The sequence below is a fragment of the Mangifera indica genome, chromosome 3, assembly GCF_011075055.1.
Source record: "Mangifera indica cultivar Alphonso chromosome 3, CATAS_Mindica_2.1, whole genome shotgun sequence".
In the NCBI taxonomy this organism is placed as follows: Eukaryota; Viridiplantae; Streptophyta; class Magnoliopsida; order Sapindales; family Anacardiaceae; genus Mangifera; species Mangifera indica.
The window spans coordinates 444,667-470,207 of NC_058139.1; the positions used below are offsets into that span (position 1 = coordinate 444,667).

At 30.1% G+C, this 25,541-nt stretch overlaps 3 protein-coding genes and 1 pseudogene across 3 annotated transcripts; 3 read left to right on the forward strand and 1 right to left on the reverse strand.

Moving 5' to 3' along the window:
- The first annotated feature begins 2,890 nt into the window (after positions 1 to 2,890).
- LOC123210559 (transcription repressor MYB5-like) lies at positions 2,891 to 4,089 on the forward strand. Its single transcript, XM_044628997.1, has 2 exons — positions 2,891 to 3,154; positions 3,283 to 4,089. Exons 1-2 carry the CDS (start codon positions 3,022 to 3,024, stop codon positions 3,966 to 3,968), a joined length of 819 nt encoding a protein of 272 aa, XP_044484932.1. The 5' UTR covers positions 2,891 to 3,021; the 3' UTR covers positions 3,969 to 4,089.
- Positions 4,090 to 11,136: 7,047 nt separating this feature from the next.
- On the forward strand, positions 11,137 to 12,100 carry LOC123210681 (transcription factor MYB1-like). Its single transcript, XM_044629165.1, has 2 exons — positions 11,137 to 11,350; positions 11,439 to 12,100. Exons 1-2 carry the CDS (start codon positions 11,218 to 11,220, stop codon positions 12,098 to 12,100), a joined length of 795 nt encoding a protein of 264 aa, XP_044485100.1. The 5' UTR covers positions 11,137 to 11,217.
- A 4,222-nt stretch (positions 12,101 to 16,322) lies between these two features.
- LOC123212178 (myb-related protein 308-like) lies at positions 16,323 to 17,481 on the forward strand. The gene is made up of 2 exons (XM_044631240.1): positions 16,323 to 16,536; positions 16,648 to 17,481. The coding sequence occupies exons 1-2, from the start codon at positions 16,404 to 16,406 to the stop codon at positions 17,310 to 17,312; spliced, it is 798 nt and encodes a 265-aa protein (XP_044487175.1). The 5' UTR covers positions 16,323 to 16,403; the 3' UTR covers positions 17,313 to 17,481.
- A 1,362-nt stretch (positions 17,482 to 18,843) lies between these two features.
- Positions 18,844 to 24,792, reverse strand: LOC123210035 (annotated as a pseudogene).
- Positions 24,793 to 25,541: the final 749 nt, after the last annotated feature.

Below are 25,541 nucleotides of genomic sequence, written 5' to 3' on the forward strand. Positions count from 1 at the left end.
CCAGTGACCTGGACTTGGAATTTGAGAGTTGAGCATACAAGGGAATCTTGTAAAGACATACAGATACTTGGAAACGATGTTACCATAATGGTTCCAGCATTTGACAATGAGTCCCGGCTACCGACTGCCAACCTCACTTTCCTTAATCTATACCATAATTATCTTAATCCTCTTATTATCTTTGAACGCATAACTCTAATATTAATAGTGTATAATATTATTAAAAAATTATTAATATGATAAATAGTATTATTAAAAAATAAACAATATTATTATAAAAACAAAAGAATTGAATTCAATTAGAACTGTTAAATTAAAACTTTAATTTAAGTTCAATTTATTTGAGTCAAACAATGAATTTCAAATGGATTAGGATTAAATATACCCTTTTTCATGAGTACAATAAGAAAGGTCTAAAATAAAATCATCTCGATTGCATGGGATCAAAGACCAATTTGAATATTCTACTGTATAGAGGTGTTTATAGGTCGACTGGACCTTAGACTTACATAGTGATGAACCTTTAAGTCGGGTCTTAATTGAGCTGACCCAATTAAACAAATTTTAAAAATAATTTTTAATTAAAAAATTTAAAGACAAATTATTTTTAATTATTAAAATCGAAGACAATACCTCGATATTTTATTTATAATTCATTGTTTGTGGTGGAGAAATCTCATGGTTGTATAATGAAAAATATTATAATAATACAAATAAATTAATTTACATATTATATAATTATAAATAAAAATAAAATATATATACTATACTAATATCTATATAAATAATATTTAAATGTATTGAATTCATATAATCTTGAATCTATTTGTAATATTTTGTAATGATAAAACTGAAATGAAAACAAAATTATAAATATAGAGAATTATTATTTATGAATTCAAATAGTTTCTAAAAGAGAGTTGATGGAAAAAATGAGATTAAAAATATAATTAAATAATTCAAATTAAGAGATATATAAATAAAATTAGAAAATAGAAAATATTTAAGTTGTTTATATAAAAAGAAAAAAAAGTAAAAAATTATGTCGGTAGCCACTCTGGCGTTTACTTGTGATAGAAGCAATTGTAAAGAAATTAATTCTTATATAATTTTTTTTATTTTTTTTAATATTTTCAACAATAATAAGTTGGGTTGGGCCAAGCCGACTCATGCACTTAATACTTAGGTCTACAATCTGATCTAGAACTAGAAGGTTTATAAGTTAGACCTGATATACTACCGTATTAAATCGAATCCTCTCAAATCGAGCCTTATTTTTAGCCTTTAGACCAAGCCTCCGTTTGACCTGGCAAATGGCGGATTATCAATGTCATGGTGGTCCAATACTCTTTTGTCGTTTAATTTCTGAAGAATAAAAAACGAAAAGGTTTGGACCACATTCTGCCTATGCATTGTAAATTTAGCCATGAAATATGTTTCATGATATAAAGTTTTTTAAAGGGGTGTTGGGTTTTGGAAATATTTTATTATTAAAATTAAAAAATTATTTTAAAAATAAATTATCTTAAAGATTAATAGATATAAATTATTATTATATTTGATAAAATTTAATAATATTAGATAGGTATAAATAATTATTATATTTGGTTAGAGATAATAAAAAAATATTAGTATATTATTTTACTTAAATACCCTTAAATATAATTATTCTAAAATACTTTTTATGTTATTTATTATATTAATTGAAAATAAAATTATTTTTTCCTAAAAAATTAATAAATAAATGATATGTTATAATAAAATTAAGATTATCTTGATAATCTTTTAATACCTAAGGTAAAAATGACAATCATATTACTTTTTATATTATATGTCGTATCACTATTGGTAATATAAAATTACTAAAATTTTTTATTACTTATAAATCAAATAAAATAATATAAATAATAAAAAATATATTACCAGAGTAATCTTTAATCCCTCTTAACCATACGCACCTTTAGTAGTTGAAAAGAATCCAGGCATCTTCAAGTCTGATGCTGATTTTTCATTCACATGTTGATCATGCTTTTATGTAAATTCTATATAAAATTTCAATTCTAAACAAATTATACCAAATTAATTAAAAATATTATTTGTATATTAACGATAACTAAATTTTTGCATATATTGAGATTTTGTAGTAATTTTCTTACTGTTATATGGTAAAACTCCTTATTAACCAAACTCATATAATGATACCAAATGAAATGATAAAATACAAGAGTAGAAACTATGTGGATAGAAATCCTTGGATTAGAGATGAAGACTTTCCAAATCACATTTCATCCTTATCTCAATGTATACTTAGGAATCCTAAAGAAATCCAAAGAGAGACAAGAAATTGTTAAAAACACATAAACAATCATAATAGAAATATCTAGATAGTTATGTTTTCTTCGAGATATTTCTTTTGTAATTATTATATAAACTTTATTAGAATTTTTTTAGAGTTAATAATATAATTGTGAATATAAACTTGCAAATAACATATTGAATCATTTTAAGAAACTCCCTTTTCTTTAAGATTCTCTCTCACACTCATAAATTAGATACAAGTTTACTTTTTTAATTTTAACCATTATTATCATAGTTTATACTGCGAAAGCCTCAAAATTAAATACCTATGATTAACAACGAAGCTAAACTAATTAACATAAGGAGCAATTTCAGAGAGAAAGTTAGATAGTGACGGGTTGTTGAGCAAGCATATTGCTACTTACTAGTTCAACCGTCGGCAAATAATTCAAGCCCTTTTTGAAGTTCGGATGAATGAAACAAATAATCGTCCATGTACTTAAGAAATTAATTGCCCTTCAATTTTATCATATTTAACTTTATCATCTATTTGTTCACAAGACAATTATATGGCATATAAATACTTAGTATATATATAAGATCATTTCAGCGTCTTTGTCACGAAACTTCGTTGTGACCTCCTCAATTACGGAAAAGTGTTGTAGATGTTCCATACTGCTCTCCTTAGCTTCTCTATAAGACTTCCCAGCTGAAAATAAAAAAATGGGAAGAGCTCCGTGCTGCTCTAAGGTTGGTTTACGTACAGGTCCATGGAGTGCGAAAGAAGATAGCACGCTTGTTAATTATATTAAGGCACATGGTGAAGGTCGTTGGAGAAATTTGCCTAAAAGAGCCGGTAAGACTCAACATTAATCACTGTATTCGTACCTCTTGTCTGTCCAAATATGGTATTCAACTAAAATTTTCTTTCGTTAGCAGAAACATTTTGTTTAATTTCTATATTTGGTTTCTTCGTGTTAAAAGGGCTACTTCGATGTGGGAAGAGTTGCAGGCTAAGGTGGGTGAACTATCTGCGACCCGATATCAAGCGGGGAAACATCTCATCTGATGAAGAGGACTTGATCATCAGGCTTCATTCTCTTCTTGGTAATCGTTGGTCTCTCATCGCTAAAAGACTTCCAGGTCGTACAGACAATGAGATTAAAAACTACTGGAATTCCCATATCAGAAGGAAAGTGGAAAAAAGCAGAATACCAGGACCAAAAGCAATAAGAGTGGGAAAGAAGAGGACCCAGTTCACCAATGGAAGGAGACTTAAGAACAGTCCAGACAGTTCAAAGGAAGGGACTGCAAGCACCAAAATATATCTCCCCAAGGCCGTTAAGGTTTCCCCATATTCTGTGACAATCAAAAACATCGGTTTGAATAACGAGGCAGATGGGTTTACATCATCGGGCCGTGAAGAAGAAGGAAATGTTGTAACACCAAATGATACAGAAGTTCCATCAACTATTCATTCCCCATTTTGGACTGATCTTTTTCTAGAAGAAGCTGTTAATGACGAAGGATATAGGCTTGATAATGCGAGTGATATTTCATTTTTAGACTTCGTACCAACTCAAGATGACATGCTAGATAAAGTCATTGAGGAGTATCAGCAGCTTCTCAACTTCGAAGACAGTGTAGCATTGGATTCTCTTTCAGTCTGATTGTTTGCTAAGATGTACGAGAATTGCGTAATAAGTAGTATTTGCAGGTTAATCTGAACGAGAAAACATATTTAGATGTTAATAATTGATTGTGAAATTTCCACCTGCGCCTTCCTTGTTTTCCGACTACAGCGTAAAAAGAGACTACGGAGAAAGTTATAATAATGAGTGTAAATATGAGCACAAATGCTATGTGTAATTATCCAAGGTAAAAAATTTGTACACGTTATATTATAAAACACTTTCTTGATCCAATTCATTGATAAAGACACTCAAATGGTAATCCAACAAGAATTATATAGTTAATGATTGGACATGTTACTTATCTGTAAATCAATTTAAAATATGAGTAAAAAATGGTCAAACGACTAATTTTCCATCCAAATTTTAATACAAAAACAAATACATAGTTGTAGGTTTTCAAAAATCTAAATATTCATCCATAGACCTAGCCACGGGTCAGTTTAGCCCGTGAACCAGACCGAAACCAGCTCGGATAAAATCGAAACCAAAATTTTAACGGTTCGGTTCCAGTTTATATAATTTTAAACCGTAAACCGCCGGTTCATATCCGGTTTATGAACCGACGGATTACATTCTTCTGAACCGGTATTTTTTTATTTTTTAAAATTTTTTAAAAAAGGAACCAAGGTTCCTGCAAATATGCAGGGGATCGGGGCCGTGCATATTTCAAAATTTTTTGCAGGGGAGGTCCCCTGCATATTTTTTAAATTTTGTTTCACCCCCCCTTAAATTTTTTTTTTTTAATTTTTTCTATATATATCCATTCAATCTCTCAACTTTCTCACACTAAATCCTTCAAACTTTTTCATTTACTCTCATTCTCATCATTTCAATTTTTAATACTCTCTTAATCTTTCAATCAAATTCTCTCAAATTTAATTAAATTCTTTCTTTATTTTTTATTAATTTCAATTTCAATTTTTATTATACCATTCATAATTAATTATAGAATTTATTCTTATAATTAATTTGATTTATTATTATTTTTATTTATTCCTATAATTAATTTTATTTATTATTATTTTATTATATTTCATAATTAATCATATAATTTATTTATATAATTAAATTTATTTATTATATAAAAGTGGATAGTTCAAGAGCCGAATTACGCCAACAAGATATAAAAGGGGACTTCAATGAAAAATTGATTAATTTAACTATGAATAGTTCGATGACAAGATATAATAGTCAAGATAGCGGAGGTGAATGATAAGGTAATGGGGGTATTATCGGCTATTAGATATGTGAAGGTAAGAGAACTACGTAGACTTTGATTCTTCTAAACCCCAAGAAGATACGTAGAAAGCTTAATTGAAAAATTAAGTCCAAACCTTTCTTTTAACTTTTAATTATTGTAATTAATAATTTAAAAATAAAATCAAGATCATGTATTAGAATTGACGGTTCAATGTCGATTTCAAACTGAAACCATCAATTCTGAACTGAGGTCATGAACTAGAATTGTCGGTTCCAAATTGGTTACAAACCATCCTATTACAGTTTCTATTCAAGGTCCTTATTTTTTGGAACCGTGAACCGTGACCAGGACTACTCATCCATGAGTCAATTTCTATTAAAATTTTTTGCTAGAATGAAGGGTAAAATCGGTATTTTAACACTAATATTAAAAATATATATAATTTATTATATTTTCCCCTTTATACTTTAAAAACTAACAACTTCACTCATGTCTAAAGTTTTGTAACTTTAAAAAGTCATATATTTCCCCTAAACCTAGGGTTTCCATCTTTTTTCCATTTTGACCGACCCCAAAACCTTTAAAAACTTTAGTTTAACCCCCCTTCTTCAACTTCAAGTTACTCAAAAATTCAGCAATCTCTCCCTCCATCGACCTTTGCTTCTCTCTGATGATGACGTGGTGCGATTTTTCCTTTGTCGAGTTCATCGCGTGATGTCTTGGAAATCTCTTTGTCTCGACAAAAAGATGAAGAGATCTCCGCCTGTGTCTCTTTGTTGCACCTCATGTGTCGGCCAATCATTTCAATGGTGCGAGTCACTAGAGATGGGTGGTGGCCAGAGATGAGAGAAAAAAAACAAAGGTAGGGGGAAGCAAACACTTTTCGAAATTGAAAATGTTTAAGTAGAGATAAAGTTATTAGTTTCTAAAATCTTGAGAGGGGGGAGAAATGAGATAGAATTATATATTTTTTAATATTATTAGTAAAATAATGATTTTACTTTTAACTGTAATAGAAAATTTTAATGAAAATTAGTTCATGGATGAGTGTTTAGATTCTTAAAACCTTGCGGATGTATATTTATTTTTATATTAAAACTTGGGTGAAAAATAGTCATTTGGTGGTAAAAATTCTATCATTTAGAGACAAGAATAACTCTACTTGATAGTATATCTCCTCAAGTATCATCCAACTTTATTTCATATCTAATATATAAAAAAGTGCTCTTCTAACCCTTTTATGTTGACACTACTGATAAATTTTACACATAAAAAAAAATGTTATTTTAAAAATATTAAATATTATAAGACTTAATGTTCATATTAATTAAGGGGGCGTTTGGTTTCTGTATTTAAAAATTACCTTGATAATCTATCTTTTATTTCCTTGTTTGGTTTACCAGTAATAAAAGATTACAGTAATATTTTATTACCAATACTGACGTGACAGGTAATATAAGTGGTAATTTCATTACCACATTTACTTTAAGTATTTGAAGATTACTAAGGTAATCTTGATTTTATTATAATTATATTATAATTTATTAATTTTTTGAGACAAAAATAAATTTATTTTTAATTAATATGATAAATAATATAAAAATATTTAAAAATAATTATATTCAAGGGCATTTAAGTAAAATAATTTATTAGTAATCTTTTATTACCTTTAACCAAATATAATAATTATTTATACTTATCAAATTTTATCAAACACAGTAATTATTTATATCCAGTAATCTTCTAAGTAATTTATTTTCAAGGTAATCTTTCTATTTTGGTAATAAAATATTACCCAAACCAAACACTCCCTAAAGGTTACATTGGTAATTAAAAAAACACCTGAAGGAGCAAAAAGTAATTCTAAATGTAACTTTAAACAATATATGACGTGTAAGAACCAAATTTCAACTTGGATAGAATCTTTTTGTTTCGCCGTTTTCAACTAGATTTAATTCAGCAATATTAATGAAAAATTTAATTCAGCTAAGGCTTGTCACTCAACACCAAGATAGAAAAGAATGTGATGGATGACTTTAATTACATAAAATGTGAGACTGACATTTGTTTAGTTGCCCATTTAATCACTTAAGATCTATCACATTATCCTTCATGTCCTTTCAATTGAACTTGAAATGGAAAAAGGACTTTCTTTCTATTAGGGCCTTGAATCAGAAGAGATAATGTATTGGACTTCAGATGTTGGGCCTGAACCCAAAACATACTTGTAAAATAATATTATGTTCCATTGTAGAGATACTCTATGACTCCTATTCCCTTATCTTCCATTATATACTAATATTTTCATTTCAACACATTTATGCCAACGAAAATTCATCTATTTTTATTACTCTGGGAAGAAATGAAATCCACCACCAATGATTGAAAACCTGGTTGAAGTTCAGGTTAACAATTGGACCGAGATGAATTGTCTTTTCGATTCTTAGTTTGATCATGATCAAACATTTGTGCCAATGTTAGTATCAGACCATATAAAAATTTGGTTTTCTTTTTTTTCCCTTTTTAATTGTATTTTACAAAAAAAAAAAAAAATGTAATTGAAAATACCTAAGCTAATATCTCATAGATTAATATACCGTGTAAGTTGTAACCATCAACCCAATTTATTTCAACCACGCAATTTTTTTCTTTGCTTTTGACGTTGAAATATATATGCGACCGAACCATATGACGTGAATAAGAAGAAAATTACATGTCTCCATTTCAGACTTTTCAGTCCATATATGAAGGTTATTTGTCCAAATTTAAGGAAAGTTTGAAATTATTTTTATGAAAGGTTGCATTGTAATGGTGAATGCAGGATCTAAGCATGAATATGGAGGATATCACTGATAAATTTCTGAGTAATAGCTCCAGTATATTGATATAATTGAGGTTCAAGTGATGTGAGAATCAGCCATGAATGGCTGATAAGACGCGTAGTTACAGTTGGATTGAATTAAATTGATTTGATTTAAATTCGTTCAATTTTAGTTTGTAAACTGAGTTGATAATTCGAATTAAGTTGAAGGGATTTCAACTCACAAATTTGAGTCATAAACTCATTCCATTTTTCATTTGCATCGATTTTAAGTCTGAATGTATTCAAAGTTACTTAATTAAAATGTAGCTCTACATTTAATTGAGTATTGATGGCTTTTAAATTATCAGCTCTCTAGTTTATCTATAACAATTAAGTTGTAATATTAATTTTTATACCCAAATGTAGAGTAAAACATTCTAAGTTTAAGTTTTCTAACCGCTTAAAATTGAGCTTAAATGCACGCATTGATATTTTTTAATATATTCGTATTAAACTAATCTCTTTACTAAAACTCCACTCAAAAGAGTTTCTTATTAAAAAAAATAATAATAAAATTTATTAAGTGTCTTCAAAAAAATAACTTGTTGATTTGGATATGATGGTCCTTTGATGGAACCTATCATGTGCATATAAGTAATTAATAATTCTCTAAAAACAAATAATCTAATACAAGTTGAGATCTTATTGTCGAATAATTTTCCCTTCATTTATTATGTATTTTATTAGTTGAATCTTTAATTTTTTATTGTCACCTTACTCAATATACATATTGTATACAAAGTTAGGTAATGTATAATATATTTCTTATAAATGTCACCAAACTAGTTGAATTTGTTGAACATGTGGAGCACTAGGTTTTTCATTGACTTGACTTTATATGAATTGACGCCATTGAAGAGCTTGGTCCTCACTGTTGAAAATATGAACACTTTTCCTTCCTCTATATGACATTGATAATATTTTGTCTCCCAAAATCAAATTTTGTTAAAACAATAAACACTAAGTTGTTAGGTTGATGATGAAGATATATTGCTTGATAAGATTAATTGATAATAAAAAAATTATAATATTAATAATGATGTGATAATTAATATTATTATCAATTTTATATTTTAAGATTTTCTTGTATTATTATATTCTTGTTTATTAATTTTTTTTAGATAAAAATACCCTTATCTTCAATTAATATAATAAGTAATATGAAAAATATTTTATAATAATTATATTTAAGGACATTTAAGTAAAAACAATATATTAATATTTTTTATTATATCCATAAAATACAATATTTATTTATACTTATCCTTTTTTATCATATATAATAATAATTTATATATAATACTATTTAGGGTAATTTATATTATTAGTAATATTTCATTTTTGATAATAAAATGTTATTCAAATTAAACACATTCAAAAATTGTAGGGAAAAATAATAATTTAATCTTTTATTAATTAAAAAAATAACTTTTTATAAATTAGACACAACGTTTTTAAACATAATAAATTAACCATTAAAGTTAAAAAAATAAAAAAAAATCACCCTTTGAAATGTTTTGAAAACCTTAGTTATTGACATCCAATATTTACCACTGGCATGATCTCTCCACCTTCTTTTTCTTGATGTTATGGAGTTGTTCACAATTTCAACCATTGACTCGTCGACAATAACCTGAATTAAACAAATAGATGAAGTTAAGATGAAACGATATGGAAGAGATGAAAAAAAGGACTGGAGGAGGGTGCGATTAACTGTGGCCTAAAACCGGGAGCAGGGTAAAAAGAAATGAAAAATATAATATTATTTTAGAATCTGGTGTTTGATTTTCACCCATGTGTTCGAATCGGGGAAAAAAAAAAAAAGGAAGTCGACCAAAAATGTTTATTCATAAAAATCAAACATATATGCATGTACTGATTCGATTCTTTACAAATTATTGTATCGAAGGGGAATTTACATGTTTCGGAATCCAAGAACAACGGATCTGCTTATGTCTTGTCTTTACCGCATAAAAACATGTTAAAAATTTTATAAATAGATCAACTTTGCTTATCGAAATGTAATCAATCTTTAGATTGTGTATAGAAGTGAAATTATTTTGTTACTAAAAACAAGATAAAGATATGCCGTCGGCGATGAACCCACAATCTGTCTTGTATTATAAATTTATTGTTTCATAAAATATATATAAAAATAAATAAACTTCAGATACTAATATAAATCATAACTATAATCTCTCTCTTTTTTTTAAAATAATAATCATAAGTATAAAATTATTATTTTATTTTTCGCATCAATTCTTAAATATTTAGATCTAAGTATTACTGTCGGCATATATTTACTTTTAAATATGTAATTACTAAATGTCCTCAATTTCTTTTAATTTATAAATAGTAGAATTGAACAAAGAGGCCAACATACGGTATTACGAAATTGTTATTTTGCAAAATTTTATATAGAAAAGTTATGAGCAATAAACCAAACTACTTTAAAGAACTCATTTTATTATTATTAGCATAGAGTTACCTCTAAATTTTCTGTACCTCTTGTTGGTAGATTCTTACTATTTCGTAATTTCAAAATAATGGAAATCTATTATGGCTAACTTTAAATTGGTTATATAAATAATATTATCAATGATTAAGATAAATAATATAATCAGTGAGATAAATATTATTATAACAATATCACTAATAAAATTTATAAAGAGTATCATCAAAGATGATTTAAATAAAATTCAAATTAATCATACCAAATACTAGTTCCATCTGAATCTTAATCCCCTGGTCATCAAGAGTAAGCATGAGGGTGATTATAATAACATCGCAATCCTAAATGATAATTAAACATAATATCATTATAATTAACAAATCAACCAGTCGTCGGAAGAAAGAAATGATTGAAGGGACAGATAATTGGAAGAATGGATTGGCAGTTGAAATTTCACCCTCGGAAATCCGTGTAATTATTTAAGACCATGCCTAACACGTCTTATTAAGATATTTATAATTATATTTTACATATTAATTCTCTCCATCTCCAACTCCAACTCCAACCTTTTTTAAATGCATGTGTGTATAAAACACAAAGTTACAAGACTCAAACGTCACAAATTCTCTGTGACCACTTCAATGATGGGAAAATTGTTGTAGTACTATCGTGTTGTTTTTTATTAGCTTCCCTGATCTCTTAAAGAAGAATGGGAAGAGCCCCGTGTTGCTCAAAGGTGGGTTTGCGTACAGGTCCATGGAATGCAAAAGAAGATACTTTGCTAATTAATTATATTCGGGCACATGGTGAAGGCCACTGGAGAGATTTGCCTAAAAGAGCTGGTAAGAACCCATGAAAGCGATGAAATTACATTATATTAATACTTTGTAACTTTGTATGTTAAATTTTCTTTATGTGGTATGTTTGCAGGATTGCTTAGATGTGGGAAAAGTTGCAGGTTAAGATGGATGAATTATCTGCGACCAGAAATTAAGAGAGGAAACATTTCTTCTGATGAAGAAGACCTAATTATCAGGCTTCATTCTCTCATTGGTAATCGTTGGTCTCTCATTGCAAAAAGACTTCCAGGCCGAACTGACAATGAGATTAAAAACTATTGGAATTCCCATCTTAGTAAGAGAGTGGAAACTAGTAAAGTAACTCAAACAAAAGCAGCAAGAGCGGTTAAGAAAAAGCATCAGCCCACCAATGGAAAGAAACATAAGAGGAATTACAAGGACAACAAGGACAATACTACTTCAAACGAAGAAATTACAACGACCAAAATTTATCTCCCCAAGGCAGTTAGGGTTTCCCCATATTCTTTAGGGTTTCACCATACAAACCCATATGCATGGTGGCCTGATCTTTTGAAGGAAGAAGCCGATAATAATTCTGAGGTGGGCGGTACTTGTAGCAATGGAGATCAGCTAGAACATAGTCTTGATAATAGTGGAAGTGATTTTTCATTCTTGGATTTTGAACCTATTGAAGGTAACATGCTAGATGAAATAATTGGGGAATATCAGCAGCTTCTCAATTTTGATGAAAACGTCCAACTAGAATCCTCAGAGGATTCCCTTTCTGTTTAGTACCGGATCTATAATGTAATTCTGGAATGATTCGTGTATTAGATTGGATCCATAAATGTTGCTTACCTTCTAAGTATTGTCCTCGGATTTAGGTGAAGTAGGCGTATTACTGTGCCTTTCACGCGCCTACCTTCTCCATTTTATGTGTACCAAATAAATAAACATATCTATGTATGTGCATCCATGGCACCTTAAATTACACTACGATTTCAAATATATAGATTTGCTTGAAACATTTTTCTCTAAAGATAACCACAAATGTGTAGTTTGGTTTAAATATTTTGGGGGTTTTGTTTCTCATTTAATGTCATATATTCAGGGGTGGATCGAGCTTAGAGCTAGCTTAAGTATGTGCTTACCTTCTATGTATTGCCCTCGGATTTAGGTGAAGCAGACATATTACTGTGTCTTTCATGTGCCCACCTTCTCCATTTTATGTGTACCAAATAAATAAACATATCTATGTATGTGCATCCAGGCATATTAATCACGTTATTTTGAAAAGCCCTAACAATTTATAAAGAGCGAAGGGTGAAGAGATAATATTTACATATTTGTAGACAATCAATTCCATGACAAACAAATCAAAACTTCAAATCTCAAGTTTGTACGTAACATAATAGTTTTTTTTTTTTTCTTTCAAGTAACTAAATGTTGGGAAGTGAAGGACTATTAATAAACCCTTCTATAGAGAATCCATCATCATCTAAGGAAAAAATAACAATAATGAACAAGTAAATAAATAACATTTTCGGGGTGGATTTCATCCAAATTGCTTGTATTTGGATTGTTGTTCGATTTGGTTCGAACCATTTTACTGGCATCATCGCTGCTGCATTAGATCGGTATGCCTCACTCTCAAATTTCTTTTTTTTTTAATGATTTTCTTATGATTCGAACGAGTTAACGTGGATGTCAAACTGATTGATTAGTAAATGAAGATAAAATCCACGAATATGATTTGCGAAGAGAAAGCCCATCACAACTGACCGATAAAATAAAAGCAAGTCAGAGGGCTGATTGTACGGGCAATTATCTGGTAAATAAGAAGCACTTTCTATACTATTGCTCAAATGTCAAGCATCAAAACGAGTTACGCGGCCAAAGATTCTTCAGGACCATGTTATAATTCTGCATTGTACACTTCCCGTACCGTACTCTTCACCTTTGCTTTTGCAATTTGCAAATTCATTGTATAATTCCAATCAGTCCCAACCTCGTACTCAAGAATTCAAAGCCTCATGCTTACTCAGCAAAAGAAATTACTTAAGATATTGACTTGCCTACTTTTCATCGTATGATTTAAACCCAACAAAACAATAGACAATCAAAGCTACGTCATGTGAAAATATGTATATATTCAACAATCCATTATAGTTGTTAAATCATGTATTATATCATATATCAAAAATCTAATTTTAGATATCATATATTGAGTATCGTATCGTATTATATTGCATGATATAGTTTTTAAAAAATAAAATAATTAAAAAATTAAAAAATATAATTGATACGTCATCATTTTGAAAACTATTACAAGCACTTTTGAAAATTTAAAATTTTTGATATGCACTTTTACTACATCATCATTTTTTCTAAATAGTATATCAATTTATATCTGTAATATGTATCGTATCGTACGATACAACACTGTATTGTATTAATTACGATACACCTCATTATATGTATCGTTTTTTATCTGTATCATATAGTATTGTATTGTAAGATATGTATCGTTTTTTATCTGTATCATATAGTATCGTATTGTAAGATATGTATCGTATATTATATGATACTGATAATTATATTATCCATTGCTTTGGAAACATAAATAATTGAATATTTGTTCTCAGCAGTTCCAACAAATTCAATAATGCAACAAATGGTTCATCTAAAATGTGGTAACTATAGGCCAATGAAAAATAGGCCAAAAGACTTATTCTCACCCAAGATATGGTGAAATCCCAAATTCCCACCCTCCAATGTTAAAAAATTCAAACACCTACCTATCAACAAATTTTTGTTAAAAATTTCAGTTAGGGTTAGAGGTAAAACCGTTATTTACTAAAAATTTTAAAAAATTAAAGTTTTATTACATTTCTTTCTCATGCTTAAAAATCTTATAATTTCCTCCCAACCCAAAGTTTGAGAAGTCATAAATATCCCCTAGGGTTTATTCCTCTTCCTTTGGTGTCGATTTCTCCTTCTCTGGCTGTCAGTTGTCTTCTCTCCCCCCTTATCTCTCCCATCGGTCTCTCTCCCTTGCCTCTTCGGTCATCTTCGGCTAGAGACGAAGACGCATCATCTTCGTTTTTGTCTGAGAGAAGAAGACGATGCATCTTTGTCTCATACGATGATTGTTCGTCTTCGTTTGAGATAAAGATGATTTTGTCTTTCTCTCTTAACAAAGATTGTTAGAGAGGCAAGAGAGAGAGACTGGAGGGAGAGATAAAGATGGAGAGAGGACGATCAACAACTGGAGATGGAGAAATTGGTGCCGAAGGAAGAGGAACAAACCTTAGGGGTATATTTGTCACTTTTCAGACTTTGGGTTGGGGGGAAATGTAAGATTTTTAAATGAGAGAGAAAATATGATAAAACTTTAATTTTTTAGTAAATAACAGTTTTACTTCTAATTCTAACTGAAATTTTTAATTAAAATTTATTGATAAGTAGGTATTTGGGTTTTTGAAAATTGGAGGATGAGAGTTTAAAATTTCACTATACCTTAGATGGATCTAAAACTTTCTCAACTCCAATCCAATCTTGAGATACAATTATATTTTAATCTCATGAAGCAAGCGAAAATTGATTCATGTAACAAAATAAATTTACATGAGTAAATGAATTTAAAAAAAAAAAAATCAATAGCTTTTATGCTGTAAAATTGAAATACAAAGTTCAACTCTATTTCTAGCTCTGATTAGGGATGAATAGGTCTAAGTACCTTATTGAAAATGTAGGTGTAAAAAAATAAACAAGTCGATTCCTAAGATTTAGGAATAAGAAATGAACCTGTACAATGAGGTTTCTATTCGGAACCTACTCAGGAATAAGAAATGAAATTGAAAAAGTATACAAAATCAATTTTATAGTTCAAAAGAACGAACTGTTCACCAGATTGTTATGTTCAAAAAATTAAAAAAAGGTGTCCGTTGGTTTGTTAGAGGCGGAACTAGAACTAGCCGATTCCACCAAACTTGAAATCGGAATCTATCCGAAGTAGTAGACCAGTTTCAAGTAAGAACTGAAGCCAAAAATTGGATACTCAATGGTTTCAGTAGAAAATATTTTGCTCACCCCTTTGGTTATATAGTCGTCATCGTTTTCGTTTTTCGGGGTGGGTAATTGAACAGTAGCGGCTTAAGGATTTATTTTTCAGTCTGAAAAATGAAGTCATCCGAAATATTCAATTCAACATATGAACTCAACACATTTATGGGCATAAATGGTGAGCTTCGAAGAAATTGAACGCCTATTTTAGTTGAAAATAGATACAGACGTTCAAACTGAAATATATTATATGGAAATATACATATAATAGGTCAAATTATATGTTTGAAAACCAGATATATTGATTAAAAATTAAATTTAGCGTAGGTATTGGATTTTATTGTTTTTAAACGTAAATTCAGGTCAAATCAATATGTTTCAAAATCAAATATTAATTAGCAAATCAGTATCATAATAGAAATTCAAGTGTAAAATGCGAATATACTTAAAAAATATGTTCGTAAGATTAGTTAGAGTCATTATAGGATATAACCCGCAATTAAAGGTTAACAAAGCAAATACCTACATAAACATACGATTATATTTTTCATATTTTATAACTCTAAAGTTAATAAAAAAATTTAATGCCTCATAGATATAGGGATTATTAGACAAAACACATAAATATGTAGTTTCTTTTCGCTTTTTACGTAATCTAACCATCCATGGGAAAGAAGATAGTTTGAAAAGCAACAAGTTGGGATTGGGAGAACATAAAATATTTAATGAAGAGAAGTGTGCTTGAAGTTTCCTAATCTTCAGAAATTATTCAATGCATTAAATTATATTAAGTGTCCTTTATTATATACATAAGCATGTGAAATGTGATGGCTCCGATCATATGTTATTTCTATTTTAAAATGTTGGTAAATTTGTATTTATTTGAACGGATGGAAGATGACTTCTGAAGAGACACATGTCACATCTTTCCTGGCCTTATAAATGGTGGCCAAGATGCTGTAGCTCATTGTGCTCGACTTGATCACTTCTCTCTGTTTCATTGACGTTGAGAATTTCGAAAGAGAGAAAAATGGGAAGAGCCCCATGTTGTTCTAAAGTGGGTTTGCATAGAGGTCCTTGGAGTGTCCAGGAGGACACCTTGCTCGTTAACTATATTCGAGTTCATGGTGAAGGCCGATGGAGAAATCTGCCTAAAAATGCTGGTAATTATCAAGCTAAGTAAAAAATATATATATATATACACACACACACAAATATTCAATTCATTTAATTTTATTGAGCAGATTTTGATCGTTGGATTTGTCTGTGTGAAGGACTACTTAGATGTGGGAAGAGTTGCAGGCTGAGATGGATGAATTATCTGCGACCTGACATCAAGAGAGGAAACATTTCACAAGATGAAGAAGAACTTATCATCAAGCTTCATTCTCTTCTGGGTAATCGTTGGTCTCTCATTGCTAAAAGGCTTCCAGGTCGAACAGACAATGAGATTAAGAACTACTGGAATTCTCATCTGATCAAGAAAGTGGAAAGAAGTACAGAAACTCAACCAAAAGCACCTAGAGCGGTGAAGAAAAGGAGCCAGCAGTCCACAAGTGAGAAGAAGAACGGGGAGAGTTCCGGTGCAGCTGCAAACCAAGAGACAACAAAGACAAAAGTGTATCTTCCCAAGGCTGTAAGGGTTTCTCCATACTTCCTTGCAATTAGTAACATGGGTTTGGAGTGTATGGCAACCGGGTCATCCTCATTATCCAGCCATACAGAAGAAAACACTACTAAAGCAAATGATCCAGAAGTTGCGTTGAATAACTCTCCAGCTTCAAGCTGGCCTCCTCTAATAGAAGAAGAAGCTAACAAAAATGCTCCCATTAACGAAGACTGCTACAGTTTCACATCTAATGCATGTGATAATTCATTTCTAAACTTTCTTGACGAATTTCTTGAAGACTGTGATCAGGATCAGCTGCTTCTCAACTAAGTTAATTGGAGTTCAACTTTGCAATATTGTATTATTTTATTGAGTTTCGTGGTCAACTAGAAGGAGCCTAACCGGTAAATTCTAGTGGCATTAAATAATATTTAATCTACCAACCCATTCTTCGTCATGTTCAGCATAAATAAGTTGGTCTGTCACATCAGTTTCGTCAGATGCCTTCTTTGGATTTCTTTCTTCAGTATTACTGGGTGGGCAAGTAATTGTTGCTTCCTACGTGATCTCCATAGATCCAAGGGTGAAATTATATTCCTGACCTGAACTGGAATTTAATAATAATTATAATTCTACAAGGAGAGAAAAGAATCTGTCGAAAAATCCGCTTCTTAACATGGCAAACAAATGGAAATTATTAATATTAGCTACACAAACCTTTGGATCAGTACCAATACAATAAATGTATTAGAATTCATTTTAGGTGCATAAATAAATAAATAAATAAATATATATATATATATATATATATATATATATATATATATATATATATATATAAGATTTAATGATTTTAAATTAAAAATAAAATAATATTCAATCATATAACATATATATAAGTGTGTATATATTTATATACTCAAAATAAATACGTATAATACGACTCATAACAATATTGGTTATGATTTGTTAAGTTCGTGTAAGATTTTTTTATTATTAAAATAAAAATTATTATCAAAATAGAAACATTAAGAGATATAAATTATTATTGCTATTATATTGTATTTAATTATCTATAATAAAAAAATTTTGTGATTAATTTATTAAAGTAAATTATTATTATTTTTAATTAAAAAATCTTGTTTAGATTAATTAGACGAATAAACTTTAGATATAATTAGACAGTTGTGGTTTTTAATCACTAACCCTTAATTGATGACATGAGATCAACATCATAGGAGGACTAACTAATTTAAAGAAAATATCAATTTTAATCTCACTTCTGATCTCGATAGAATCAATAGAAATGATCTCATGTCTCATCTTATCGATGACTAAGGGTGGGTGTTAGTGTTCTTGTCTCGAAGTCAATCCAATTTTCTTATCTTGATTTACATCATCTTTCTTTGAAGGCAGGTGCAACAAATCAATCTAGGTTTAAAATTACCTATTATTTTAATTGAATAATATAATATTTTTATCTTAAAAATTAATAAAACTAAAATTGTAATAAGATAATAATCAAATTACCTCACATTATTTAAAAGAAAAATCAATAATCTCCACCAAACAAAATAATATTAATAGTAAAAAATAAATTATTAAAATAATTTTTTATTATCGGAAACTAATCACACCATGAATGTCAAAGTCAATGAAAGTTGTTGGCAAGTGTACAAAGGCTGCTATCTATGAGTATAATGTAAATGCAATTTTATAACTAAAATGACATGCGATACACGAATATGCGCTTTTGACAAATTGCAAGCCTTCGACTTGATCCCCATTTGTTGTAATATTCACATATCTTGGGGCACATTATAAGATTATTTTACATTAATGATTAACAGGTAAACAAATGTTAGAATGGCCACAAATCACCCTAGAAAGATTTTCCAGCCAGTCGATGTAATGTAGGATTCTTGCTCCGTGTCATAACAACATGCTCAAATGAGCCCTCTGAGCCATCCCTTTTGGTCGATCGACAGACATCCATGGCAACCTGCCTGCCTCTTCGAACCGGACCAAAGATAATCCTTCCCCAGCCACCCCCAACATCAGCGTGGCCTGTTTCATCTTCTTTCTCTCCCACTTCTAAATCTTTGTCATTATCATAGCGCCATCAGAGTTATAATAAACTGGCTTTGCTAACTCAAGTTGCCTATCTTCAGCTGCAGCTTGTAATTTAAGTAGATCCTCTGTAAATACCAACAATAGAATATCAAATCAGCGCAAGCATGTACTAGATGCACCCTATTAATCATTTCAGTACACTGGGCGCTTAGAAGTTAAGAGGAAGGCGGAGTGTTCGAGATCAACCATAGTCAATTTCAAGATCTTCTGGATTTCTTTTAGCCATTGCTGCTTCAAAGTATCAAATTTCATACCATCAAGAGGCCAAGGTTCCCTGCCCAAATCACAGGATAACGAATTGAGAAAAGCAATTTTTTTATGAGGTAAATGCGCTCAGATATTGATAGCCCATCATTCAACATCCAACAAGTTGACTTTGATTCTTCTCTATTCATGCTGGCATAACCCCTAGAACTCAATTGTTTTTGCCTTCACGATAACACTGTCATTGGAGCCCATCAGAATGGTCAATGTTCATATGCTGGTTTTAGTCAATTGTCCAAATAGAAAATATGTAGTCAAATCAAAAGGCAGTTCACAAAATTCCATTCTGCAGCAAATGAACCCTTTGTTTGACTAGATTACATAGCAAAAGTTGCAGGTTCTATTGGCTTCATAGAGAATCTTATTGATATTTAACCATACAAGAAATAGAATCATTTAATTGGTAAATTAACCAACTCACAAATTTAAGACTGCCACTCAAGACTACTAACCTAGGTCTTTGTCCACGTCTGAAGGCAACAAAGCAAAATTTCTCGTCTTCAAATCCACGTAAAGGGTCACCCTTTGAGCGCTACAAAACAATCACAAATAAGCCTCTCTCATTTAAAACACTTTGTGTGGAAAAAATAGCTTAAGATTTTGCTTGGATAGCTCTGTCAAAGTATTGTTAACAGTAGTGGGGATAGAGAGTATCTGGCAGATTAAACATTTATGCAGAACAAAGCAAATGGGTTATCAAGATAAGAGAAAAGAAATCAATTCCTGGTTCACACTTAAAAAACTGTGCTACAACGCATAAAGTGGGCCAAGAAGGAACCTTATAAGCACGCTGTGATGTTGTCCTCTGCAAATGCTGAACGAAATGACAATATTTCCCAGAATTCTCAATGGACAGAGCCCATCATGAGGGCACTGCAACAAGAAAATACCATATTTGACAAGAAAAATGAGTGGAAGAAGGAATAAGGAGGTGAGGAAACTTAGTGAGTATATCAGCATTACATAAAGGAGAAAATGAGAAAAATTTCCATACTCACAGGTGCAACTATATGCACTCCACTTCTGAGAGTCGCCACCTCGTTTGAATTTTCATTGTCTACACCTTTAGAATTACGACCTTTAGATTTCTGGATTTTCTATCAATTGAGAATTGGTAATAAATAAATAAATAAAATCGTAAAAATGACAAACACAACACACTATCTGCAACAAAATTGAATAGGCATCCAAATGAACTTACCCTTTTCTCCATCCATAGTATATGAGACCGCATTTGAGATATGATAGAAGATCCCTGTGGTGAACCCTCTTCAACTAAAACCTGTCCAGCATTTGATGGTGCAGAAATCAAAGGGAAAAATGTTAGATTGACAATAGCCAATATAAGACTACGCCTATAATAGCAGATTGACCAGGAATTCTACAAATCAGGATGGTATCAAAATGTAAAGATCGTGTTTTTTCATGCATAGCATAAAGTAGAAATATATAATCCTCAGAATCCCTCCATCATGCACAATTATACAGTAAAACCTGAAACTTATTGGGTAGCCAGGAACAGTACCAGAACTTCCCCTGTAAGATTCCAGAGCAGGCGGAATTTAGTAATTCAGTCCTTCAGCGATGGTATCTCTCCAAGCACGTAGGACTGGTCCCCATCGACAAGATAGTCAATATTAATTAGCACCAGCCAAAGGCCACATGTGATGAAGCACATTGGTTTGAAAAGTACTCCATCAAAAACAAATATGTTATAACAAAAATTCATGCAAAAAAAATCTAACAATTTCAGACAAGTTTAGAAGTTTGGAATCCTCAAGATACAACTTAACAGCAATTACAAGGTCATGTTCCCTCTCGTATTTGTTGATATCTTTAGTTAGTGTTTGAATACTATTGTAGCCATGAATAAGGGGCATATTCTTCAAGCCTAAGACAATAACAGGTGAATTAGAATTAAGATCAATTATTACTTGACACATTAGTATTGGTTTAAGAGATAATAATAATAATAATAATCAAAATACATACAATCTAGTAACACTGGAAAGTAAATAGAACATCTAATTTTTAAGAGAAATTATAATAAATATCTAAAACTAAAGCGTATTAAGTGAAATTATCCAAAATTTTAAGGATTAAACAAAAATACCCTCAATTTGAGAAATGACTAAACTGCCCTTATATATAAACCTCACATTTCCCACGGATTTACTATTTAAATTCAGAGAAAAATTCGGATCTCCCATAAGTGCAAAGGGTTTTCATCTTTTCTGTCGATTTTTCATGTTTTTCGACAACCGAAAATGACAAATAAAGATAGTACATTATTTCACTTCTTGTTTGAATTAATTTATTGTTAGGAGTATTGAGATTTGAATGTTTAGGGTTTCGATTTTGAATAATGTATAAAATGTTTTGATTCTTGGTTGTTTAACTTGAATTTCTTGAGGAGTTTTGTGTTGTTGGATATGTAGATTTGATTTGTGTTAAAATTAGAGGCTAAAATGATGATTTTTGATCAAAAAATGGGTTAGATCTATCGGTGTTACGGTAATCTCCCACGGGCGCCATGAGGTGGGAGGAAATTTAGCGTTTCCAAAATTTTAGGAGGAGAGGGAAGAGGGAGAGATCCACAGAGGCCTGTGAGAAATTTTACATTGAACCGTGGGGTAGTCCATGAAAACCGTGGGTTGGGTGGAAATTGACTTTTTTTAAACTATAAGGTATATAGGAGACAAACTTTGAACGGTCATAACTTTTGATTTGGGAGGAGTTACAGGGCCTATAATATATCAATGCGAAGTTCATTTTGAGTTCTATAATGACAACCGCTTTGCCGGTTGAGCCTAATTTGGAGGCCCAATTAAAACTGTTTCAGTGTATATTATGCAGTTTTTTTGTTTTACCAAATTTATGATTTTTAGTTTTCATGATTTTGAGCTTGTTTGTGACCGGGCTAAACTTTTTTAATATGTAGTTTTCAAATTTGACATCTGTCTACTTAGTTTTATGCTTTTTTAGACATGTTTTATGATGTAATTACGAAATTTCAGATCAATTTTTCGGTTTTCTTATTCTTAAGAAATTGTATTTTTCAAAATTCGGATATGTTTTTTCAGATTTTCGAGTGATTTTTTTATTGTTGACATTCTAAGGTATTTCAATAAATTTATTTATTCTTAACATGTTATTTAAATCTTTTATACATAGTGTAATATCAAAATGTCCTCCATATTTTTTTAACATTTTATTTAACCCTTAAATTATTACCAAATATTCAAATACCCTCTTTACATGACATACAAACTAGATTTAATAAATAAAATTAAGTTTTAAATTAAGATTCATATAAATATTTTTTTTTACGAATTGATTTTTTTCGATTCGAATTCAAAAATACAAACTTCTTTCTTCTGAACGAACCCATAGTAATTGATATTAAATAAAAATAACAATGAAAGTAAGTGTTTAAGTAATATAAAAAGTGTATATAATAAAAGTGAGAATGAGAGAGTTTATATAGATATGGTAAAGGATAATTTTAATATTTTAAAAGAATTTTAGAACATTTTTACTTAAAAATAAGAAAAATAAATATTTTTTCTTAATAAAAAAAGTAAAATCATTACTTAATTTAATCCCCTTTTTAATCATACACGATGACAGAAAGTAATATAACGTAAATTCCCCGCCATTTAACTGCTTGAGAGAATGTCAGACACTTAGGGAAACATTTAAGGAGTTGGTCAGGACTTGAAAAGTAATGAATGAATGCCAAATCTTAGTTAGACTACGTAACAAGTTTATAAGCAAGTAAATCAAACACAAACCCATTGTATAAGTAAGTTCTCTTGGATTCATGAACAATCATTTAATTGAACAATTGTACAACTGCGACTGCCATAGAGGAATTACTAAGTTGGCCTACTACCAAGTAAATTTCTACCCGTACTTAATCAAATAAATAGTAAAATTATTCAGATTGGTGATTACATTGTTTAGGGCTCTCACCTGTACACTGCATTGACTGGGATGGTTCAACAATATTCACTTTTGCCAAAGACCTAGGCCAAACTTCTTCCAATGCCCTAACAATATCTCATTCAAGTAACATAAAAGTCCACCACAATAATAAAGATCAAAATCATCACACATCTCAATCATCAAAAACCATTAGCGGGCGTTTGTTTCTAATTTTTTAAGGTTACTTTGATAATCTATCTTTTATTCTTTTGTTTGATTTATCAATAATAAAATATTACAGTAATATTCTATTATCGATACTGACGTGACAGGTAATATATGTGGTAATCTGATTACCATATTTACTTTAGGTATTTAAAGATTACCAAGGTAATCTTGATTTTATTATAATTATATTATTATTTATTAATTTTTTGAGACAAAAATAAATTTATTTTTAATTAATATGAAAAATAATATATAAAATATTTAAAAATAATTATATTCAAAGATATTTAAGTAAAATAATTTATTAGTAATCTTTTGTTACCTTTAACCAAACACAATAATTATTTATATCTATCAAATTTTATCAAACATAGTAATTATTTATACCTAGTAATCTTTTAAGTAATTTATCTTCAAGATAATCTTTCTATTTTAATAATAAAATATTACACAAATCAAATACCCCTTAGTATACAATCAAACTGAGTTCTTACCAAAACGCGAAACCAGTGCCAGCACCAAAATCCTATACTTTTGCAGGCAAGAAACGGGTAATCTCCTTCAAACCAAAGAACCCAAATTATATTTATTAATTTAATACAATCTTCTCACAAGAACCTCAACTTTTCAGTTGCTTTGGCAAAAAAAAAAAAAATGATATCAGCCTCATTCCCCACACTACTATATTATTTGATTAAGCTAAAACAATAGATATAGATAAAATACACATAGAAATACCGGACAAATTTAAATTCTGAATACCTCAGAAAGAACCCTATAACAAGCAAAGTAAACGATAGGCATTCTAAAAGCAACATAAGCAATACTCTCATCATCCCTGTATTTAAGACCAATGTCTCCATAAGCGCTCTTGACCTTCCACAGCTTGGATTGTTCCATAGACTTCAAAGGGTCTTCAAAAAGATCCTCCGCAGTGGACTCTATCAGCATCAAATTCACATTCTTAATTTTCTAAGCGATTCTGACTACCTCAACACTTTCCTCTTCATGTGTGGCTCTTCTTGCTCTATACATAATTTTATCAAAAAAAAATATTAATTTCATTAGTTTATTTAATGTTAAAAAAAAAAAAATTTGTACTACACATAGTTATTCCGCAGCTAACCTTGGAGGTATCTTTTGATTGCACGACAGAGACAAACAGGAACAATAAGGCAACGCCCTGACTGTTTTGCAACAGAGCAGAGGGTCTCCGATTTGAAAGTTTCTGAGTTGTTTTACGGATTAGACTAACCATTTTCTGTTGCATTGGTGGTGGAGATCCAAGTCAAAGAGAGCCAAGGCTTTGACGAAGGTCTCTTCTATCAGGTTTTTTTGGAAAAGTAGGGTTTAAGGACTTCTTCTGGGCACATAAAATGAGCGTTTAGTAAAGCTAAATTCAGTGATTAGTGGGTTTCATGGCCAACCATTTACGATCCATCAATGAAATACTTGCTCTGCTTATATGGAAAGTCTCGTGTAAGCCACTCGCTATAATCCAAATTACCGATCCGTCATTTACGCTTTAATCACACAAACAAAAACAATACAAAACTACTTGTCCTTTTTTTTCTGAACAGAGGTCTACATTATTAAAAAAAAAAAGAAAAATGGGCACAAATTCATTCCTAACATAGGATTTTTTTTTTTGACCCGAACAGGATATAGAGCCAGTCAAAAGGCCAACAACATGATAACATTAAATAATTAAAATTACAAAATAGATTTTTAATTATGCTGATTATTGATATAAACATGAAGATTAGAGCTGTTTAACCTAACATTTAAATTATAATCTAAGATAATTAAAACATATTTTAGTCATAAATCGGATCGGATTTGTCACTACTTCTCAAACAAAAGAGTTTTCTTGAATTAATTTATCCAAATCTTTGGTTAGGCTACGATTATGGTTAAGGTTAGGGTTGACCATGCTTAGTTTCATCACCCAAAATGCTCCATGCAGCAGCTTAACGTTCACTTTGACAGAAGAAGCCACAACATCTA

Coding starts and splice junctions, on each gene's coding strand:
- LOC123210559 (XM_044628997.1), top strand. CDS start 3,022: ATGGGAAGAGCTCCGTGCTGCTCTAAGGTTGGTTTACGTACAGGTCCA. Junction 3,155..3,282: donor AAATTTGCCTAAAAGAGCCG/GTAAGACTCAAC, acceptor TCGTGTTAAAAG/GGCTACTTCGATGTGGGAAG.
- LOC123210681 (XM_044629165.1), top strand. CDS start 11,218: ATGGGAAGAGCCCCGTGTTGCTCAAAGGTGGGTTTGCGTACAGGTCCA. Junction 11,351..11,438: donor AGATTTGCCTAAAAGAGCTG/GTAAGAACCCAT, acceptor GTATGTTTGCAG/GATTGCTTAGATGTGGGAAA.
- LOC123212178 (XM_044631240.1), top strand. CDS start 16,404: ATGGGAAGAGCCCCATGTTGTTCTAAAGTGGGTTTGCATAGAGGTCCT. Junction 16,537..16,647: donor AAATCTGCCTAAAAATGCTG/GTAATTATCAAG, acceptor GTCTGTGTGAAG/GACTACTTAGATGTGGGAAG.